The 15,461-nt window shown below is 38.8% G+C and overlaps 1 protein-coding gene across 1 annotated transcript; it reads left to right on the forward strand.

The window, feature by feature from the left end:
- Positions 1 to 6,981: 6,981 nt before the first annotated feature.
- On the forward strand, positions 6,982 to 12,255 carry LOC104270852 (sorting nexin-20-like). The gene is made up of 3 exons (XM_009865332.1): positions 6,982 to 7,162; positions 8,782 to 8,933; positions 11,482 to 12,255. Exons 1-3 carry the CDS (start codon positions 6,997 to 6,999, stop codon positions 12,148 to 12,150), a joined length of 987 nt encoding a protein of 328 aa, XP_009863634.1. The 5' UTR covers positions 6,982 to 6,996; the 3' UTR covers positions 12,151 to 12,255.
- Positions 12,256 to 15,461: the final 3,206 nt, after the last annotated feature.

Here is a 15,461-nt window from a genome sequence, read left to right on the forward strand (position 1 = left end):
GGAACGCCGGGGTGGTGCCCGGTGCCCCTCCGGGAGCAGCCGGCTGCAGAGTTACCGAGAAAACGGCTCACGAATGTCAGACTTGATCTGGCTTCAATATCCAGTTCTGAAATACTTTTACTCTCAAGAAATGCCAGCAATGCTGCCGAATACTTGAGTTAATAAAAGCCAAATGCAGCTCCTGTTTAACCGACCTGCTCTGGGACGTGGCTGTCATCCGGATGCTGTTCTATTTCATATAGCGTGAGCTCTTCTTAAATAAGGGATGAGAGAATGAGCTCCAGAATAGAAGAGCTGGTTATGTTCAAAGGCGCTGCTCATTCGTGCTGCGTTTCCAGAAGACAGCATTTGTTTTTAGAAAATAGTTCGTTAATCACGTAGCATTCTAAACACCCTTCTGAGATCTTGTACTGCTAGAAATGGGCTTCCTACGAATAAGCATCTTTGAAAGAAATAGCGTATGACCACGTGCCTAAGGTGGTTACGATAGTGCTGACAAATAAATCTAAATAATAAACACCTTCCTAGTTTCTTAGCATTTTCAACATTCCACTAATACATTTTTCTGTAATACATTTTTCTGTAATGTAACATGCAGTTCAACATCAGCTAAAGTAAAGGCTCTTGTTAGCGTGGGTTTGTGCAAGAGCGAGAGGAACTGTCTAAGTGTCAGAAACCAGCAGGAGTTTATAGGAAAGTCACAAGGAAAGGATGAGATTCCACCTACTATGGAAAGAATGCTCACACTAGCCCTTTCCTTTAGCCACTGAAGAGCAAAATTGCATTTTAAAGTAATATTTAATTTTTAAAGAAAAAACCAGTAGTGAAAAGATACTAAGATCTATGCATTACATCTCTTCACTTTGCAGAAGGGCACACAGTAAACCCAAGCTATGCTCTGCTAATCCTCAAGGTGGCTATCTACACACAGCAGCTGCATTTTCCTCCATTTGTAGAGCTGCCTCTTATGCTACTACAAAATGCATTAGCATGTCTGCTCTAAACCTCGTTACCCCAAATTTCATTATGGGTACATTTTGGGTATAAATAAATTGCACGTGGAATGTGACTATGAGTACTAGCCTAATTATGCTTGAGGGGGAAAGGGGACAGACACATTTTAAGAATAAAATATCAAAACGCCAGATTTTAATGACTACAAGTGGCATACCTAATAACTCAAAATCAAATATTTAAAAATATTCCTCTAGTCCATGTAATTATGTGCTTAACCCTTCACGGTTTCATGACGGACATGGCCCTTTCAGAAAGCCTGTCATTCTGCAGGCAGAATAGTGCCTGTGAAATTGAACCCAAGTTAATATCCTGTTGACCCACTGGGCTTGCGTTACAGCTGTGTCACTGGCACACCGCAGATGAAAGGCAGGCCAAGACTGGTGTTTACTCTAAAGCTCCTTCATACTCCTTTAGAAGTATAAAGGAGTTGTAAAGTGGTAACAGGGCTTTGGCAGTGTAAAATGGGTCTGTTACGTTTCTTTCATGTTGAGAACCCTGTCAGTAACACCAGCACAAGATACTTGCCATTAAACAGTGAATTATTTCTTTAAACCATGCTCTTGTTAAAAGAAACGTGTTTTGTAATAATGAAGTATGGTAAACAATTTCCACTTTGAAATGACACAATACTATGCAATTAAACATTATATAAATAGCATGGAACAGAATTATGTACTGTGCCAGTATAGGAGTATGGTATTCATTTAGCACAGGATCACCCCACAAGTGCAGAGTATTCAAGCAGAACAGCTGAATTTTTCTGCTACTTCAGACACAGAGATGGTAATTATTTATCCAGCTGCACTTAAAAAAAAAAGAGAGAAAAGGTTCTTGCAGAAGCATCAAAGACAACATTACAACACTTTCTAAAAATTATGGATAAAAGGGGACTTGGTAAATGTGTTAGGTATTTCTGCATCCTCTTGGTATGTTTTTTCTCATTATCTACAGTTCTAATGAATGATTTGGTAAAGTTTGGTTGCATAGCTTGGGGCCCGAGACAGAAAAGCAGCACAAGGCTCTGTGAGGTTGCCTGAAACTGTATTTCTTAGGACAGAAGCTGAAGAGTATTTTGTAATAGGGCTATTACAGCCACATTCTTTAACAAGAGTAAGACCTTGCTATACCTATAATAAACTGCAAATAAAATCTAGCAGTAAACTGTGGTTTGTAGATAACATTGGTTTATCTCACAATCTTTCAGGCTGATACCAGCTTTGTAGTCCATGGTTAAACAGTGTGTCTGTCTGGGTTTACGTAATCTACCTGATTCGGAAAATATAAACTACCCAAATCAGTGTAAATCAAAGCAGGATGTTTTACACTATTGCAGCAGTCCTTTCTGGTTCTTTAACTACCAAAAGCACAAATACAGTCTTTCTGTGTGGGCATTGCAAGGCTAGCTCCTCTGGTGGCTGGTTACCACGTTTCAGGCATAAGCTTTCAGGTTGGTCTTCCTAAAATGAGTACTTTCATCTTAAATTAGTATGGAGGACCTAATTCCTACGACAACCACTTTTCCGCACTGCAGTGTTACAATTTTAACCTTGCCTCACTCCGATGTTATTGCAGAGCACTCTTTTTCCATATTCCTTGCTAGATGTGTTTTAACACCGGGCGCCTTATGCATGCCAGAAAAAGTCAGTGCTTTCACAGAATACAAACTCTGAGTGAGCCAGCGCACAGGGATCCTTTTTCCATCACTGTGTCAGAACATACTTTTCCATTAAAATTTACTACAGTTTTAGGAATAGTCAGATAAATTGAAGGTGTAAGTGCTCTTGCCCATCTCTCAGAACAGTATGCTACCATTGTAAAAATTCCATTTTTCCACTGCTTAAGGTTTTACACAGTATTTGATTGTTGGAAGTTGAACTCAGAAGACAGAAAGAAAGATAGTATGTTATGCGTTCCGCTAGCAACCACCATTGTGTACTGTAGACTTTTTTTGAATGTGCTAATCAAGCATTTAGGAAAGTAAAATGCTGCCAGGCTAACAACACTGGGTCCCAGTGAAGGACCACACCTGAGCTCATGGGAGCAGGAAGAGGAGAAGCTGCCTGATAAACCCACTGTGGATGTCACAGCTCTCAGGCACAAGAAACCCATTCAGGGACCAGCCGCGACCTTGACTCCATGGCTCTACTGAGGCAGGCAGAATTCTTGCAGAACACCCTTGTTCTGTAAATTATTTTATATCAGCCAGTCATGCACATAATAACAGATTTCACTTTTCTAAGATCACCTAGGTTAATTCGACTAGGACTTAACTTATTCTGAAAAAATTGGAAATAGAGGTCATACTCCATGTACTGAAAAGTATTCTTTCCTCTTTCCTTTTAGCTTTATCAAGAGCAGGACAATAGCACTAAGCATCACAAAATGGTATGTTGCTTTTTTGGCAACACATAAATTAACAGATTCAGAATTCAAAGCTTAGATACATCTGTAAACTGTCAGTGTGAGTGAAAAACACTGAAATCCTCCTTGCTTTTTGCTCACAATTGTAACCAAACCCATAAATCTAACTTTAAACACCTGAGACTCAAGCCAGAAACCCATGCTTTGTCTGCACTTAAAAGGGTTGGCTGGTATAGCTATACCTTAGAGCTGTATTGGCAAGCACAGATTTCAGTGTAACTTAGATCGCTTTCTGCACAGAACATGCTAAACTGGCTAAAGGACTTGGCCAATATAATGGCATCTACACCGGGGCCTTTGCCAGCGTGGCTGTAGCTGCATGGGAGTGATTCTTCATCATTCTGACAGCTATTTTGGCAAAACTTCCACATCTAGACTGAGTCCAAATTAAAGTTGGCATTGTTTTATGTTGCAAATAAAGCTGAAGAGAAGCATTGCCAGTTTATGGCCCTGCTTTTACCTTATTTTAAATTGTTTGTTCTAAAGGAATGTGTGGGGCAGGATCTATGTAGTCCTTTGGATGTTTGCCTCCCACATTTGTGCTGCATTAAAATTGCTCTGGTGAATGAGCTTTGGCAATGGGGAAACTTATACAACTAAAAAAAGATAGCATCCATGTTATTTACCCCAGAAATAGCTATCCCGATGCTTTAAAGTAAATTTCCAAAGTGAAATGAACTGCAAAAGGAAGCATCTGGGCCAAAGGACATGTGGATTAATGTGTTATTCTTCTTCACTTTGTCCTCAGTTCTACAAAGAATTTAAGCAGAGGATTAATTTTAGGCACACACATAAGCCCATTTCAAGTTTAGTAGTCATGTCAGATAGGATAATGCTCCTTTTTGAACTTAAATTAGGCAGATATTTGAATTTAATCATATGTCTAAACACTGTGTGGAATCAGGATTTCTGTCAGAAGCACAAGTTTACATCCAGTGAGTCTATATTTGTTGTGGTAGCATCTGCATTTTCTTTTCTGAACTGGATGTTAAGTCTGTATTTTAAAGATATCCCAAGGGGCATATTTTTCCACATAAGTACATTTACATATTTGGCTCTTTTTTATCTAATCTCTCTTTTGCTAAGTGTTTTGGCTTTTGTTTTTGTTTTTTTTTTCCAACAACACGTGCAGAGAAAATTTCATTGATTTTATAATTGTATTTACTTTTGAGCTCCTTCCTCTGCCAGACTTCATGTTTGCACACGTAATCCTGACACTCAGGTTTGCAAACCTGCCCTCGGCACTGGAGCTGCGCTGCGGACAGGAGGCTGAGCCTCACCCGCAGACAGCGCAAGGGCTGTTCGAGGCAGATAGGAAATTTCATGCGTAATCAGTCAGCGCTGAACCAGTGAGCCAATTGGGTGAGGAAGTGCGATTTAATCAAGGCTTCTTCCTTCCTTTTTGCAAAACACAGAATGTGCCCGTTAGAAGAAAACAGAGACATTTTTTCTGTGTTTTGAAAATGCAAAGCCATCTTTTCGTGACTACTTACGCACTACACCTGCACCACAACTAAAAGCTCTTCAGGTGAGTGTTCTGCGCACTTTGGTTTCTAGCATTACTCACCACTCAGTGAAGCCCCCTGGAGCAACACTTACCCTGAAACGGAACAGGATGAGTTTCTGAAGTAAAGTTGTGTAATTTGTTGTGGGGATTTTGTATTGTTTTAGATTTAATATGCAAAAATCAATAGTAGCTTAGTTAAAGGAGCTTGCAGTCAGTTTTAGCTGTGAAAATGAAAGTTTACATGAAGTACAAATAGTTTTCAAGCCAGATATATTCAAGGCAGAAGATGTGTATAAAATAATATTCACTTCTGCATTCTTCTGTTTACAAATGTGCTGCGTTTCTCTGGAAATCATATTTTAAAGTGGTATTTTAACATATATATATATATTTTATGTATATAAAGTTACACATATACAAAAACATCTATATCTTGAATATAAATACAATTTGGCTTATAAGGTTATACAAACTCACAGCCGGGAAAAAGTTGTCATTTAAATTTGGCCATTTTCAGATTCCTCATTTAAACTACTATATTGGAGATTATCTTTGCGTTAAAACAAAGTATTTGCAAGTTTATGCTCTTGAGATAAAATGTCATGATTTTCAAAAGACTGAGCAGTTAGACAACAATTGGCTACTCTTCCTGTACAAAATGTAGATCTTAAAGAAGATTAGAAAAGCAGTGAGAACTTTCACCTCCTGGTCTGAAGTTCAGAAATAAGGGCTTCCATGATGCTCTTATTGAGGAGGATGACAACATATATGTACTTGCTTATCCAAGTCAGGCAAAGGAAGGGTTTCTATTAGAGGAAAGTGATTTGCACTTCCATTATTTCCAGTGGGGAAAGTAATTGCTTTTCTTTTTATAGCTCTGCAGGTTGACAGAAATCAATAGGTCTGCTGAAGGAGTTTCCTCAACTCTGTAGCCAGCATTGCGTAACTGCGTGATAAAGCAAAGGCAAAAATATATGTAGCAACATCCCTGCCCTAAACCCTCTCACTAATTAATAGCCACTGCTTGGGCATTATTTTAACATTTGTAGCAGGAGGACTCTTTTTTTCCTCAAAGTACATTGTTTTGTTACTTGATTTTCACCCATTGGCTGAATTGTGAGCAGCACTTCTCTCGTGCTAACTAGCAGAACACTGCACCCTGACAAACTTGCTAAGATGCTCTTAGAACTTTTTCAACTGCTAATATAACACAACGATGTAACAGGTAGTGGTTTGGGTTGTGGTTTTTTTTAAATACAAAATAAAAAAACCCGTCATGTGGAGACATTTAGGTGGCCAATCTGGCCTATGGAGTCGGAGTATGTTGTGTTAGGCATTTTAGCAGTATGTGGTAAAGTAGTAGTCCCAGCAGAACAGGCATGCAGTTCCACTACAAGCACGGTATATAGGTTAAAAGGACAAGTAAAGGGAGAATGCTCCTGTATAATAACTAGAAAACTCATCTTTCTTTCCACCTATCCATTGTTAGATTCAGTTGTTTTATTCTCACAGTAGGGACAAATTTCTGGAGAGAACTTTAAACTGTGAAATGTCACAAAAATATTATGTTATTTTAGATATCACCCTATTTTGCCCTAGAGGTTGCAATTAAGAACACATGGCAAGTTTTGGAGTCTTGAGAAAGTAAATTCTAGCAGTGTAAGAGAACCAGGCTGCTAGTTATACTAGTTATTTGCAACATTTTAGTTCCTCTGAATTCATACTTGCAAGCTTGAGGAAAAAAACACAAGGAGGAAAAAAAATCTCCCCCCACTGAACTTCATAATAAAAATTCTTGTAGATAAGAATGGAGTTCACTACTTAGTCTGCCAAAAAGATAGCGACTTTCACCAGTAACAGTAATAAGAATGGTATCTATGTAGATATGTCTATTTGTTACTTTAGTTTTTATGAAATTACAGTTGCCCTCATACAAGTTCATGGACAATAACGAGTAAATCAATAAAAAAGATTACCAGACTGGATCCTCTAAAAGCATGCTACTAAGAAATGTCCTGGGTTTTTTTGTAATCTTTCAGTGATAGCTTGAAATGGACCAGGACTCGTACTGCACAGCAGAAGGGGAACTGTTGGAAGCTGTAAGCAGGGTTACTACATTTTCTACCACAAGTCTATCTGATGAGGAACAAAATCAACCCAAAGCTGAAATTTCATGTCAAGTGAGAAGAGAAAACCCAGAAAAAGAAGACCTGCAAGGTTAATGCTATTCTTTAAATTTTATTTTTCATGTAGCTATATATGCCATTAATCTTTTGTATAAAAAATTTGGCTTTATTTCATCAATAATCCAGATTTACACTGCTGTACAGGACTGAAAATAAGCCTTGATTAAGCTTGTTGTAATAATGTAGCAACAGTGAAACAGATGCACATCCTGGTTTGTATATACACACGGAGAGTTTTCCTTTTAAATCCTTTGCGCCTAAAATGCATTCCAGATTTAATTTACACACCAGAGACCACAATAGTGATAATCTGATGGTCTGTTTTGGGAGTACCCTTTCTGTACATTACAAAATCTGAACTTCTTGGCAGTATCAGCAAGGACACCAAGATTGAAGCTAATCTCAAACAGTAGTCTCTCACATGCCTTACAAAGAGGCAGCACTGAACCTTTACTATGCCTAAGATTACTGTCATCTGTTATTGAATAAAATGTTATATATAATCCAAAACATATATAATCTTATCAAGATTTTCAGCCTGCAAAGTTGTCATAAACACCACCTCTCTTAGGAAATAAATGCTTTGTAGAGGTTGAGCCAAAACCCAAAGGCCTTGATAATTGAAACTGTATGGCTGAATGATTAAGAACGTGTAAAAGTGGGGCCGCTGAAGGAGCACTGAAGTGCCTTTACAATTCTGTTTCTGCATCAAGCTGTCTGTGGTCATTCACCTCCATTGTCTGAAAGTTAGATACATTGCACAGTGACTTCAGCTGACTGAATTTCAGAAGCACTGATTGGAAATTGCGACTGGTGTGCCCACTGAAACACGAATATTCCATTTTTTAATCCACTTTGCTATCCTGTATGCCACCTGATGAAAGTTGTTGTGGGTAGATTTCAAAGACAGAGAAATCATCCTTTTTGAGAAGGTACATCAAATTCTCCTGTAAGTGAACTCTTCAATCAGCTGTCCTACATTTTTGTAAATGCGTATGTATATATGTTTGTATGTGTGTGTGCATGTCACCATGGGGAGAGGGAGAGGGAGAGGAAGGGAGGGAGGTATATAAACTATCTGTAGCTGAACTGTGGTATCAGTTCAGCTACAAAAGAAAAAGAGGATGTGAGAATTTCTCCTTCAGCTGAGCTGATTATCCAAGTTTCTCCCTTAAGGTTAAGATATTCATGTTTTCTCAGCTTTCGTCTCTTACTGCTCAAACCCAATGTTTGAATAGGGTCAGTGTTTGAGTAAATGTCTGAATTTGAAATTACATTTTGTTACCTCCTCCTTTTAGCAACAAAGAAGTCTGGAGAAACACCTGATTCAGAAGTCTGAGCTGGCATTTCTTAGGGCTGCTTCTGGGATGGTGAAGTATATCTCCTGCTCAAACTGTGCCTGAGATTACTACTTAGACATACAATGCTTCTTGTCAGTATTTTTTTCTGTAATTTTGTTTTCTACAGCCATTTGGTGTCTTTCAAAATTTCATACCACAATAGCTTTCCTCCAGGAATCTTGACCTGTGAAATCACTTATTTTGTCAGTCCTTAGGTCTTGCTGTTACTACAGCAGAAATTCTAGGCTCTTTTTTTTCACAAAAAATGTGTAACAGTTTGCTTTTCAAATACTAAATGTATTGGTTTTAGATTCTAGCGCATCCCTAAGTTCCAACTCTTCAATGACCACTAAGGAGCTTCAGGAATATTGGAGGAATGAAAAACGCCAGTGCAGACAAGTCAAACTCCTTTTTGAAATCCCATCAACCAGAATTGTAGAGCACCACTTATCTAAATATGTGGTAAGCTAAGACATTAATATGCAAGATCATTAATTTTTTACTCACTCTACATGTGTCTGCACAGCACACAGCGCGCCTCACTACATGGAGTCCTTACCAAGGGCCAAGTTTTGCAAGCCACGATCATACCGAGTAGAACCTGTTCTCACTGATTGTATGGGCATAGCTGGTGGGATCCACCCCTAAAAAAACCTCTGACAATCAGTTCACAAAATCTGCAGCCCTGGAAAAGTGAGATCAAATAAATTAGTAGCTCAAGCATCCTTAATACCAGGAAATTCACACTATAGCAGTATAGTTACACTTTCCCTGAGCTAGCCTGCTGTAGCAGCTGTATTGCGTTTCTACAACTTTCACGTCAGAGATTTACCTTAGCACAAGTGCAAAATCGTTTGATGCTGACCAAGTCTAAGACATCCTCCAGCAACATTGCTTGCGATCATTCCCCTTCTCTACCTAGAGCTCCATTAGATCACATATTTCTGTCATATTTTGAAGTTGAGACATGAGTATGAGAGACAGGAACAACAGAACAGGCTGGATTTTTGTATCTTTATTCACAGTACTGACACTTGGGTTCTATTTCTGATTCTGCTCCTAGCCTTCAGAAAGACGGAGGCAAGCCTCTTTCAGTACTCCTGTGAAATTCCAAAACGGATGTTTTTCTTGTTTGAAACAACCTCTGAGATCATAAACTCATTTATGTTGGAAAAGACCTTTACATTCATTGAGTCCAACCATTAACATAGCAATGTCGGGTCCACCACTAAACCGTGTCACTAAGCACCACATCTATATGTCTCTTAAATACCTTCCATCACTTCCCTGGGCAAGAATCATACTAGTGTTGCTGATACTGGGTGAGGCTGCTTGGTGGAATTTGAAACAGGAAAATGTTCTGGAGACTGTCTTAAGATCTTGCTGCATGCTATACACACCTACTTAGATGCTGCCCTTCTTGCATACACTCAGTAGTATCCAGCTTGTTGAAGAGTTAAAAATTATTTTAGTATAGCTGTATGAGAATGAGAGTATCATTCAGCATATGTGCAACTGGTTAAACATAGTCCTAAGTTATATGCCCAGGCAAAAAGGTTTACATTACAGCAAAGTTGAGCCAGTTTGAATGATAGTCTAATTAAATGGTATTTCTTCCCTTTTTTCATGCACATTCCACAAAAAAACCTACAAGCATTTGTAAATTATTCACTCAGACGCCCCTGATAAAATGATAGCTTTAAAAATTGCACTTATGATTATTTTGGATATGCATCAGGCATGTAAACACTTTTCAGCAAGGAGCAGGACAAAAGATAGGAAAATGTCACAGTGTTTACAAATGATAAACCATCAGAGAAGTTAGCTCAAATTTACAGACTTTCAAGGAGATACTGTAAAGATCATTTTTGAAGATTAAAAGAGATATTTTTTCTTTAAGGAAAAACAAGGAAGAAAATCAACAAACACTAGTGCTAGTAGTGTTTTATACCCTTCAATGGCAGCAAAGGAAACTAGTAGCATGAGTAAAACTGCTCTGGTTCCTATACAATTCAATGGAAACAGGGTCAAGTTGAACAGGAAAATGGTCATCATCCAAAAGCCAGCAAGGTCAATAGACTGTGTCCGTAGCTGGTGTGTGCTGACACAGTTAAGCTGGCCTCAGTGGAGCTCCACTGGTTTATGCACATTAGGGTTTTGGCCCTTCCTCAACATCATTGTGCTTGGATCAGGACCAAAAGAGAATCTATTTGTACAACACATAACACACAATTTTATTTTTCAGCTATTTTTCTAATATCACATTTTTTATAGCCATTTTGAGGCTAGTGAAGAGCTGAGGAAGACATAGGCTTGACTACTGTTAATGTGGGACAGCGTTGCTAGCTGTTAGTGAAGGATTTTGGATAGCAAACAGATCGTTGTAGAAATGTCACATTTTTTCTTGCATTATTTATATGCCAAGTAAGTATGGATAACAGGACAATGATTTAGAGGGGAAAAAAGCTTTGGAGTTGCTCCATCTTATTTCTGCACACACCAAATACTACTGCCAAATACTCCCTCTTCTTTCCCAGCATTAATAACACCCTCAAATCCCTAGAAATGTCTGATACAAACAATATTTCTGAGTATTCTGACCAATGTAAAATAGATTACATTCAATATTAAGTCTGGGAAATCCATTCAGTTCACTGAAGATAATTGATTGCAGCAGCCATGGCTGTTATAAACAAAGTGCAGCTACAGAAATGCTTTAAAAGTGATTTTATGTGCTTCAGTCTGCTGCTAGTTCACCATTCCCAGCACCTTGCAGGATGGGATCTGTTAGTGCATTGTTTGTCTAAAACTTAGTTATATGCAAAGACTGAGTCTGGTAAAAAAGTGCAAAACAGCAGGAGGTGGGAGTTATTAATTTGATGGCTGCTGATTTCAAAGATCAGGCCTACACAAGCACAAAGTCTTTTCAAAGCAATAACAGACAAAACCTGACTGCCCTGGGGCTAGAATGCTCCTTCTCATGCTTATTTTTCTGTTTTATTGTGTTTAGATGTATAAAATCATCATTTTGCAAACAGGGAGTTTTGACAGCAACAAGTCTGTAATTGAACGACGTTATTCAGATTTTGAGAAATTGCACAGAAATCTGCTGGAGGACTTTAGTGAAGAAATGGAAGATGTGACCTTTCCCAAAAAAACTCTGACGGGGAACTTCACAGAAGAAATAATCAATGAGAGAAAATTAGCCTTCAAGGACTACCTGAGACTTCTATATTCTATGAAATATATCCGAAGATCCAAAAAATTTATTGACTTTTTAACGAGGCCAGAGCTTCAGGAAGCATATGGGTGCCTGCGAGGTGGCCAGTACACCAAAGCGTTGGAAATCCTTGTGGGAGTCATCGGTCTGCAGGAAAGGCTGACGAGAGGCAACCCCGTCTCAATTGTCCCTACTCTTTGTGCAATCGTGGTGTGCCACAAAGACCTGGAAAACCCAGCAAGTGCCTTTGAATACGGAGAAAAAGCCTTATCGTGCCTTCATGTGCATACCAGCCACAGGTATTATATTCCATTGTTAGACACAATGATCACTTTGGCCTATGAACTTGGCAAGGATTTTCTGTCTTTGCAAGAAAAACTGGAAGAATGGAAGGCAAAAAAAGATCCCGTACGGGTTTTTACCCTGAAAGAACTTGCAGTTCGGGAGTACGTGCAATGAACACAAGAAACAATTCCATTTAAAAGCAAAGCTGTCAGCTCTTTTTCCAAACACAAACTCTTGAAAGAGTAAGAACAGGAAATTACCTGTTTGGCTAACGTAACTTTATATTAATAGCCAAAAAAAAAAAAAATCTTCTATGTTCAAGAGGGACATTAATGTTTGTTTTGGAAAATACATTTACTCAACAGATATGAGGAGCACCTAAGCTTATTAAAGTTTTTGCAAAGAAATTTACAACAAAAAGTCATTTATGCTTTGCTTATTTTGAACATAGCCTATTTCATGTGAAATAGCAGAATAGGAAAACGCAATGAATAAAGCACTTAAGAATCTGCAGAATCAGGCATTGCTCATGTGGAAACTACTTCCTTTCAAGAAGAGGAATATCTTCTCAGTTGATGCAACCTAAAGAATGCAGCTTCAGACACTGAATATAGTTTTTTACTTATGCAGCTGAAGCCTGGTCAAAAAGTACTTTGCCATATCTGTGAATGATGGGATTGGTCCTGTTCCCATTGAAGTCAACTGCTGCGGACAGGAGGAACTGAAGGGGAAAGGTTTACAATCAACTTTGTTAGGAGAAACAAATACAAGCAGTGATCACTCCACCAGAGATGAGGGAATATGCTTCATTTCCCTTTTGTAGCTGACACAGTTTATGACTTGCATTGAAGGCACATTCTTGTTTGGGATGATCTTTAAATACAGCTCTGACCAGGATAAAAAAAAATTCATACCACGTGTGCTATATGCGTAACAGAAAGGAACCGCAGAAGGGTGTTCTTAAGGAGAACATCTGGCTACTATAAAGCTAGCATTTAATTCTGATTATCAAGCTGTGAGACACATGTTTAACAGACAGTCTGTGTTACACGTGCTCCCCTGTTGCCGGTCAGGGGTTTATGTAAATATGATATTGCCTTAGTTTCACTGCCTGGTACAAAAGCAGATATCGTCTTGATGGCACTGCAATATTATAGCTAATTCTTTCAGAGATCCAACCCACATATACAAATACTGCTCCTTTGAAAGCTTCCTAAGAGCCGAAGAAGTCTTTATTTACCTGCTTCTGTAATATCCCTCAACTCTGTTATCTTTTCGATGCACTGATTTTAATAGCCTAGTAAATGAATTCTCAAAAGTATTGAAATTAACATGTCACACTAGCATGAGTCATTATTCTCTGCTGAATGTAGTCCACTGAGTACTTTCGGGTCTGTGCTCCAGGTCTGGATACTACACGCATCACAATGACGCTGTCTATAAATTAGAATAACTGTATTAACTCTCCTCTGCATAAAAGAATCAACTAATTGAAAGTGCACTGAATTTGGAAAATATTGCTTTGCATTGTTACAAGAAGGGTGGCTTGGAAAAAAACCAGAATAATAGGAATGTCTAGGGTGGCAAGTTAATATTTTAAGTAGCTATTAACCGCTACGCATTAACTCAAAATATGTGGATTATTTATTATTTGACAATTATTATTTTTTCTTTTTATACTAGAAGTAAGAGAATTAAGAGTAATTAATTAAGAGACTTAAGGACTAATCTTCCCACAACATACCATATTGCAGGACAGTTAAAATGAAGAAGAAAGTGTATCTTGGGTCCACGTCACACTCAGGCAACTTGAAGTTAAGGCAGAAAGGAGGTGTGGCCATCACACTGCTCTATCTCCACAGCAGTTTGTGGTGAAAGACCAAAAGAATAGTGAAAAATCATTTCTTGCCTTTTGCTCCCTCCCGTCATTGTGTGCAGTGTCCTAGGCACAGGTACTTTAGACTCTCCTCAGGTTCCGGTGAGGCTGCACATGAGTCACTAATTTTGTCCATAGACCCTCACCTTACAGCTACTACCAGATTAGGGGGTGCGTAAGTACACGCTGTCTAGCAAGGGCAAGTACCAGGAAAACAGCGCATCAAAGAGATCATACTTAACCTTTACTTGTGGTAGTGCTACAGCTTTCCATCTCTGAAGGATTAACTGATCCAAAGCTAACCAGTTTTTGTTGGCATGGCAGTGCACATCAGGAATGTGAAGAGCTGCACTATGACTAAGAGAAAAATTTAAATAATTCAAAAGGCACTAAAATAAATAGTGTAAGCAAAATGGTCCTAGAATAGGTTATTTCACCCCTATTCACCAGAAGGCAGAGGTAGTCTCCTTGTATAATGGGAGGAAATGAACTAAATAAATACAGGAATGCTGTGAAGAAAGAACGATCTGTTTGTTGGATAATTCCACTCCACTGAACTTTTTTAATGGAGAGGCTTTTCAGTGGAGCATCTGTGGGAACCAGTCAGCCACGTCTTCAGAGCTACCCAGGAAGAATATAACATTTACCTCACTCAGAGGTCTGGTTTCAATTTCTGGTGCACTGAGACTTCCAGTCCAGCCACTTCACATATGAATCCTCAAAGCCCCCAGCATGTGTCACCAAAGGGTCAAGTGAAGTGTTCATAAAATCAGTTTGTGATTTCGTTACTATTAGAATACAACAAAATTAACATCTCCACCTACAATTCAACCTCCCTCAAGCAAATCGTGTGTATTCACTTCCTACAAACACAAAGCCTGTGACCTCTGGATTCATTAATCTCTTCAGAGATCATAGAATCATAGAATCATTTAGGCTGGAAAAGACCTTTAAGATTATTGAGTCCAACCATTAACGTAACCATGCCAGGTCCACCACTAAACCATGTCACCAGGCACCACATCTACACGTCTCTTGAATCCCTCTAGGGATGGGGACTCAATCACTGCTCAGGGCAGCCTGTTCCAACAACACTGAAAATCCTTGAAAAGAGAAATCTAGCCCAGTGGTGGCAATGAACAGGGACCCACAGGGCCTGGATTTCACCTGGAGCTCTGCCACAGACTTGGCCTGAACTTTGCACAAGTAATTTACCCTTTGTGCCCCTAATTTCCTCATTCCTTTCCCAGTAAAGTTTCCTCATTCAGGCCTTCAATACTCACTGAACAAAGGAGCTGTGAAACTTAACCAAGTAAATTAACTCCAAGATTTAGCCTAGAAATGTGCATTGCAATGGAGGTAACATTGATCTATACAAACCTATTTAATTGCTTGAAGGTGTCTTGAAATGGAAGAGAATTTAGAGGCAGTAGATGCCAAACCTGGCTGCTTATTATTGATTGCATAGTTTCTTAAAATGCAATCATACTTTAGAATCAGGCGTTACTTTACATATGCACTGGAGAAGTTACAAAATTATCTATTTATTGCGTTGGACCATAGTGAGACCACTCTGGCTCATCAGCTCCATAGGCAATTGGCCAGCTCT

The sequence above is a fragment of the Apaloderma vittatum genome, unplaced genomic scaffold (assembly GCF_000703405.1).
Source record: "Apaloderma vittatum isolate BGI_N311 unplaced genomic scaffold, ASM70340v1 scaffold10322, whole genome shotgun sequence".
NCBI lineage: Eukaryota > Metazoa > Chordata > Aves > Trogoniformes > Trogonidae > Apaloderma > Apaloderma vittatum.